Source organism: Mastomys coucha, chromosome X (genome assembly GCF_008632895.1).
Source record: "Mastomys coucha isolate ucsf_1 chromosome X, UCSF_Mcou_1, whole genome shotgun sequence".
NCBI lineage: Eukaryota > Metazoa > Chordata > Mammalia > Rodentia > Muridae > Mastomys > Mastomys coucha.
In genome coordinates this window covers 61010162-61018401 of record NC_045030.1, presented here as the reverse complement: position 1 = coordinate 61018401, position 8240 = coordinate 61010162, and the positions used below count along the sequence as shown (strand labels likewise).

At 39.4% G+C, this 8240-nt stretch overlaps 1 protein-coding gene across 6 annotated transcripts in view; it reads left to right on the top strand.

Annotated features, from left to right (window-relative positions):
* The window catches only part of Arhgef6 (Rac/Cdc42 guanine nucleotide exchange factor 6), a 110348-nt gene that overhangs the window by 45085 nt on the left and 57023 nt on the right, over positions 1 to 8240 (top strand). For all 6 annotated transcript variants that reach the window (XM_031362271.1, XM_031362195.1, XM_031362348.1 and 3 more), the window contains one exon: positions 5571 to 5641. In XM_031362271.1, the coding sequence (XP_031218131.1) occupies positions 5571 to 5641 (71 nt within the window). The remainder of the gene's footprint in view (positions 1 to 5570; positions 5642 to 8240) is intronic.

The following is an 8240-nucleotide window of genomic DNA, read 5'->3' as shown; positions in this document are numbered from 1 at the left end:
AGAGAGAGAGAGAGAGAGAGAGAGAGAGAGAGAGGTAGGAGAGAGGAGAGAGTGCTTTCAGCAGTTTCTTATAACCATGATGATAAAATTCTCTCACTAAGATTATTGAATTTCAACATGGGTCACATGAAGAAGCTATGGTTGGGCCAGAGAGAAGGCTCAGTGTTAAGAGTACTTGCTGCTCTTTCATAGGACCTGGGTTCAATTCCCAGTACCTACATGAAGGTTAACAATTCTCTTGGACTGGCCTTTGCATAAAAATACATGTAATATGAATTTGGTCACAGAATCTTTACTCATTTATTGCATTTGAACCAGATATATTATAAATAAAAAACTAGTTATCTGTATAATTTAAGTTCTCTTTTATAAATTAGTGATAACCTATAAACTAACAAGTTGTTAATACAGCAAAAGCATTTCTTCCAATACATTATGGGAATATAGCAAGCTATAATACTCATTCTTTAAAAAGGGAGAGGGAGTTACAGTGGAGTCCTCCGTATATAGCCTAAGCTATTAACCAAGTAGACTAAGCTGGTCACAAACTGGCAGTGATTCATATGCGCTTTGCTATTTTTTCTTTGTTATCTGAAAAGTCAAGGTTTGAAATTCTTGCATTGTTGATGTACGTATTCATTCATGTGTGTAGATGTGTGGGTATGATTATGCCAGAGCATGGGTGTGGAGGCCAGAAAACAGTTTGTGGGTGTTAATTCTGCTGGTTCTGTTGGAATTGGTTCTATGGGGAAGAGTAAGTTCTCTCCTTCCACCAGCAGATCACACAAAAGCCATCGGGCTTGGCGACAAAGAGCTCACATCTTTACCCTCTGAGCCTTGAAAGCTAAGTCTTTGTGAAGATTTTCCATTCACTTTTTCCCAAGACAGACATTGTGGGTTGCATCTGTAATGCTAGCGCTCAGCATGCTAAAGATGATGATCATGCATTTGCAGCTAGCCTGGGCTACTGGCAAAAGCTTATCTTAAAAACAAACGCAGAGGAAAGAAAGGAAAGGGAAGGAGAAAGCTAAAGAAAGGAACAAGGAAGGACACCTTCTTATTTTCCATGTCAGGAGCATGTTGAAACAAGGATGATTAGAAGAGATTTTTAAACCAATTTGATTTTCGCCAACTGATCTTGCTAAGGAGTCATTAAGTCAGTTGAGAAGGATGATTATGTACATGGTTAACTAGGTTTGGATTAAGGTCCATTAGGAAACCACTCTTCCTCATCGTTGTCAACCAAAGCTAGGGTTGAGCTTTAGATTTGGACTTCCAGTTTTAATTCCCCAGCTGTTTCACATACATGCTTCATGTCCAGAAAAAACCTGTCACTAGATTTATTTTTGGCATCTGCAACAGGCAATAGAAATTTGGACATCAGCAAAAACAAGGAAAGCTTACAAAATGAATTGCAAAGGAGTCTTTACAGTAGGAACAGGGAGTTTCTCATTCCTGTGCACGTGGGACCTTGCTGTTTGTTATTTCATGTCAAAAAGTCCATTTTAAAAAAATGTTTATTGATTCTTTGTCATTAAGTGAGTAGACCTGACCAGCTTTGCTTTTCCAATGCCTTGGCAGCGCTATGAAAAATGTCTATGCATTCATGGTTCTGGTTAGGCCACTTGGAGCCAGCCCTCAGCACTTCTGCAGATTTACTTCTTACCTGAATGCTGCTGGGTGTGGAATTCAGAGAAGAGCTTCACAGGGTGAGAAGTTAAGGCAGGAGTGTAGAGCGAAAGAAGAACAGAACACCAGAAACTGGGCCTGGGGATGTAGCTCAGGTGGTAAAAGGCTTGCCTAATGTGTAGGAAGCCCTGGGTTCAGGCTGCTGCAGAGTAAACCGCTGTGATCCCCACTACAATGTCAGCACTCAGGCTATGGATGCAGGAGAAACAGGAGTTCAAGGCTGTCCTCTCCAGTATAGTAAGTTAGAGGCCAGCCTGGCATATATAAAACCCCGTCTCAAAACTAAATAAGAAATATTCCCTATTTTCTAGAATCGAGTAATAGTAACCTATTTCATCCCTGATGTTGGTATTAATGGTGGAGGTGGTAGTAGTAATAGTAGTAGTAGTAGTAGTAGTAGTAGTAGTAGTAGTAGTAGTAGTAGCAGCAGCAGTATTGATTTTTCAAGACAGGGTTTCTCTGTGTACCCCTGGCTGTCCTGGAACTCACTCTGTAGACCAGGCTGGCCTCGAACTCACAGAGATCTGCCTGCCTCTGCCTCCCAAGTGCTGGGATTAAAGGTGTGTCCCACCACTGCTTGGCTGGTAATTGATTTATTAAAAAAATAAAATTAAATGAATTCTCGCCCCCCACCCGTGTGTGTGTGTGTGTGTGTGTGTGTGTGTGTGTGTGTGTGTAAGCAGAGACTAAAAGGACAACATTTGAGAGTCAGTTCTCTCCTTCACAGGGATCAGACTCAGGTGGTCAGTCTTATTGGAAAGAGCCTTTATCTATTGAGCCATCTCATAGCCCCTGATAATAGTAATTTGTTCTCCCCTTCTCTTTCTGTCTTACTCCTCTCATAGTCTTATTAGAGCTTTGATGATTTCATTTTTTTTTAAAATAATGTAAACCTTTTATTAAATTTGCTCTTTGACAATTTCACATGTTTTCGATGTATTGTGGTTTCTCCTGGCTTTCCCGTCTCTTACAGGTTCAAAGCACTAACTCTTTCATTGCATTCAGTCATCCCAGTCACCAAGCATCTACTTCTCTTGTATACGATTGTCCTTCATTCTTCTTTGCATAGTGAACATTGTGTTTCAGTTGCATTATGCATTCCTTCAGCCTTTCCCGCCCATGGCTGTGTTTTAGTAGGCACTCCATAAGTGGAATGCACTTTTCTTGGCCTTGCCTCTGATTGGTGACCACATCTTGCTGATATCTTCTGTTCACATACTAACCAGACTTGACCTTGCTTAGTTTCTGAGACCAAAGGAGATAGGGCATGTCCCATGTACTGTGACTATAGACTTTGCTTGTTCACCTAAAAAGTGGTTTTTATTTATTTTTTTTTTTTTGAGACAGTCTTGTTATGTAGCTCAGTTGACCTGGAACTCTTTAGGTATCGCTAGCTAGTCTAAAAGTTATGACACTCCTCCTGTCTCAGCCTCCTTAGGGCTGGGATTATGAATGTGACACATTGCAACAGGCTCAAAAGTTTTATTTTGATTAAGATCAGCTTAAATAATAATTGAACAAAAACTTAACTTCTAATTAGAATCTCTACAAATTGTGGGAAATGTGCCTGACAAAACTTTGATAATTGCTCATTATTTTGTTCCTGGCTTCATCCCTCCCCTGCTTGCTTCTGCTTTCCCTGCTGTTTCACCTCCCCCTTTTCCTCCTCATCTCCATTTCTTCTCTTCTCTATTCTTCTCCTTTCCACTTTTCCGTTTCTTTTCCATTTCCCTTCTCCTTTCCTTTCCTCCCAAGAGGGTCTAACTTCACAGCTCAGTCTATCCTCTTTCCTTCCAAATGCTGTTTGAATTTTAAATCTAAGAAAGAACACGGGGTACAGCAGTCTAATCCTTGAGTTCAGTTGCTGACTATCATCTACAATCTCAAGGAAGAGGTAGAGTGGCTCTACATTACTCAGTTTTGTTCCCATAAAATCTTTTTCTTTCAAAGTTTTCATCATGTAAATGCAAACCTCCCCGAGTGTGGATTTGTGTGAACAAGTACCCGTGCCTGCAGAGGTCAGAGGCATCAGGACCTCCTTGAACTGTAGCCATAGGCAGTTCTGAGCCTCCTGACATAGGTGCTGGGAATCAAACTAGGATCTTTGGGAGCAGCTGAGAATGCTCTTAACTACTGAGCTATATCTCTAATTGTCTATACAGTTTTCACAAGCCACTAGTGGACCAAGATGAATTGTGAAATAGCACAGATTTCAGAAACTGGACAATACTCATCAGAATAACAAATCTGGCTTTCTTTACTGTTTTTTTTTTTTTTTAAGCCTTATGAGGATGGCCCAACTGGCATTCATTTTTACAGGCATACAGCTCCTTTGAATACTACCATTGGACTGCTGCATTGTGGTTTGTTTGTTTGTTTGTTTGTTTGTATTCCCTACCTAGAAATTTCTTTACTTTCTTATCTGCAGGCCTCTGAAGTCAGATCAAGTCCTTCTATGGTCATCCCAGATAGAACTAAAGTGCTGTATCAACTTCTGTCCAGTACTCTTCACCAAGTCCCTTAGTAGCTCTGTCTTTGAGAATCCTATTTGTTGGGCGCCGAGCCTCTTTATCAAGCCATGCCTTAACTTTTGTCTTGATTCTGCCCTTTCCTATCTGGATGAACTTAGGCCAAGGATATCACATCTCTGGTTTGGTGTTTTTCTCTCCTCTATAAAATAAGATGATCTTCATTTTTTAGGGTGTTGTAAGGATAAATAAAATGTCTTTAATGCTACTTAGTCCCAAAGAAATATTAGGAATAATTTAATATAATTAGAGTTAAAATTAAAATTATGTGGGAAATATTCATAAAATGATCTTATAATAGAATTATAAGACTATAGAAAAAGATGTGTGTATATGTATGTGTGCATGCATAAATATACATGAAAAGAATAAAAAACAAAATCATTAGGATTTATGTTTTTATAATTTTTAATTTTTAGTGTTGGTCTATGAAGGATTCATAACTTGAAAAACATTATTTATAAAAGAAGTGTTAATGTGTGATGACATACTCTTACTTGGTCTTGTGAAGTATACTCTGATTCAGAAAGAGTTTAAAGCAGTGTATAATATAGAAAGATAATAAAATACAAGGCAGAATAAACAGAGACAGCACAGGCTAGAAAGATGCTATGCAATTAACATTTATAGCTAAGAGTGGTTGTACACACCTCTAATCCTGGCACTTGGGAGGCCGAAGCAGGAGGATCAAGAGTTCAAAGATAGTTTGGGTTACATGGCAAAGCCCTGTCTCATAAAGATTAATATGAGTGTCTTGTGTTTCATTTTAAATGGAAGAATGTCCTATGATATCCCATGGGTATGATTCAATGGCTAAGATTAACTTTGTAAAATAAAGGCAGAGTTTTCTCATATAATGTCATAATAAAATGACAGAGAAAACAGAGGAGAATTGTACAGGAGTTTTCAGTGACTTGGAGATTCTTATTATTTTATCGTTGGCACAGTAGGCATCGCCAAGAAAGGCATAGTTGGTATTATGTTCTTTCCTGTTTGTGTGTTAATTTGCAAGTTACAAATACACTTCAGGTTGCTTTGGTTCCATTCACTTGTTGTGAATAAATTAAGTGAACACCCTTAGTTCTATAAATAAATCTAAGCTATGAGTGATACTCTTGCCCTAGCTCTGCAAATGCTGAGCTATGGATTAACTCTTTGGACTGGTCCCCCCCTTGGAACTTGAAGAATCTGAACAAGAAGATCGAACTTTGACCTTCTGCAGTTAAGTGATATTTCCACTTACTCAAGAAGGTCCATTTCCCTTTTCTTCCCACTTCGACTCTTCATAGTATGTCAGTTGTCCTCTGTTATCAACTCTATGATATTAACATTATCTAAATGTCTTTTTTACAGAGAGACCTCTGTCCCCTAAGGCTGTCAAAGGATTTGACACTGCTCCACTTACCAAGAATTACTACACTGTGGTGAGTGTTCAGAGGGCAAGATTGTTTTAACTGGATGTGGAGATCTTTCACTTGTCAAACCACTGCTAATTTTGAGGTGACACAAAGGAAAGATGGGAAAAAGTTGCTTTGTGAGGTTCCAAGGCTCTTTGCATTACAGTGGTGTTCACATGCTTGAGTGAGTCTTACAGACATCTAGAGGCTTTGCATCCACAGCACTGACTAACACTTCAAAACAAGGCCTTCTAACAGTGGTGAAAGAGAAGATGATTAACATGCAGGCACCATGCCGAAATTCAGTGATATCACCTAATTGTGTATTTAAAAGAAGGCAAGTCCCCAGGTTTCTAAGATGTAATGAGTTTTAAGTGATTGTACTCAGTGATTTTACTTAAGAGTCAATCAACCCATAACACCTGCTGGAATATTCTCAATTTTATTTTTGAGGAGATCCCAAAAGGAAGACTGTCTTTTGACAGAAAGAGACGAGTGAAATGACTCTGGCTTAAACACAGATATGTCAAACTATATTAGCTATAAATAGGGTATGTGTAATGCTCAAAATAAGCTCCCGTTTGAAAAAAGAAATGGCATCATTCTCCTTAATCTCCTCTCTGCTTTCCTTCTTGTCTCCTTTCCAGACTTGACCCAGTCACTAATGAAAAGGTCAAGTCATCATTATCTCTAAGTCGCCTTTTCTGGTAGCCTCACCATCTCCCCAAACCTCTACTGCAATACTGCTTCTGACTTTACCCAGTGTTGTGTGTGCATTTTTACTACACACTCTTTTCATTTTGTGCATGGAAAAGAGGTTTTAATCACCTCTATACAGGTATGTTCATGAAATTAAAATTAAATTTCACCATCCAGTGAATTTGTTCCATACTGGTGACCTAAAGAGTAAGTGATATGAAGAATCAAGGAGGAGCTTCCGAGGTGCCATGGGATCAGAGGAGAATTGTTTGTCAATGTGTTTTCTCTGGTTTCTAGATGAAAAGGCATGATTCATCAGAACTAGTCTCCCACTTCCCTTCAGGCCTTGTCACTTCTTCCAAATACTCCTCTACTGATCTCAATTTTTAAGGAAAGCACTGGGTCAAGTGACAGTTGCAAGTGTGCCATAGTGTCTCCCTGGGGACCTGCAGTGTATGGCACTCTGCTGTGCATATCAGTATCTTCTGAGAGCAACACGGTCAAATGTTGAGAGTGGAGGGTTGAGATAGCTCAGTGGTACAGTATTGTGATTCTCATATGCAGCTATTATATACGAACGCTGGATGGACGGCAGTTTGTATAACCGAGCCTCCATTGGAAAGCATATATATTCTTTCTAGCTTTAGTCATGATGAGCAATTCTGCAGGCATTACCTTAGCCATAGAACTTAAGGATCTTCAGAGTAGATTCCTAGAAGTTTGATTTTTTTGGCTCAAAAGATATATACATTTTTAATTTTTTAATGTATGTTATATCAAATCTCAAGTTTAATAAAGAAAAGAGGAGGTCTTAGACATTTCATATTGGCCAGAAGGGAAAACATATAGAACTTTTATGTTAATTTTGCTTAATAATTTTTACTGTTTATTAATTTATTCTATTGTTTGTTATTTTAAAGTTTCATCTCTTGTAGCTAAGGCTGCCTGCAAACTTGCTTTCAAGTCAAGGGTAGCCTTAAATTTCTTTTTTTTTTTTTCTTTTTTTTTCTTGGGTATTTTCTTTATTTACATTTCAAATGTTAGCCCGTTTCCCGGTTTCCCTCCCTCCCAGAAACACCCTATCACATCCTCCCTCCCCCTGCTTCTATGAGGGTGTTCATCCACCCACCCACCCACTCCCACCTCCCTGCCCTAGATTCCCCTACACTGGGGCATCTATTGAGCCTTCATAGTATCAAAGACCTCTCCTCCCATTGATGCCTGACAAGGCCATCCTCTGCTACATATGCAGCTGGAGCCATGTGTACTCCTTTGTTTATGGCTTAGTGCCTGGGAGTTATAGGGGGTCTGGTTGGTTGATAATGTTGTTCTTCCTATGGGGTCGCAAACCCCTTCAACTCCTTCAGTCCTCTATTAGGGACCCTGAGCTCAGTCCAATGGTTGACTGCTAACATCATTCTCTCTGTATTTGTAAGGCTCTGGCAGGGCCTTTCAGGAGACAGCCATATCAGGCTCCTTTCAGCAAGCACTTCTTGAATCCACAATATTGTCTGGGTTTGATAACTGTATATGGGATGGATACCCAGGTGGGACAGTCTCTGGATGGCCTTTCCTTCAGTCTCTGCTCTATACTTTATCTCCGTATTTGCTCCTGTGAGTATTTTGTTCTCCTTCTAAGAAGGACCAAAGCACCCACACTTTGATCTTCCTTCTTATTGAGCTTCATGTGGTCTGTGAATTGTATCCTGGTTATTTGGAGCTTTGGGGCTAATAACCACTTATCAGAGAGTGCATACCATGTGTTTTCTTTTGCGATTGGGTTACCTCACTCAGGATGATATTCTCCAGATCCATCTATTTTCTGAAGAATTTCATAAATTCATTATTTTTAATACCTAAGCAGTACTCCATTGTGTAGATGTACCACATTTTCTGTATCCATTCCTCTGTTGAGGGACATCTGGGT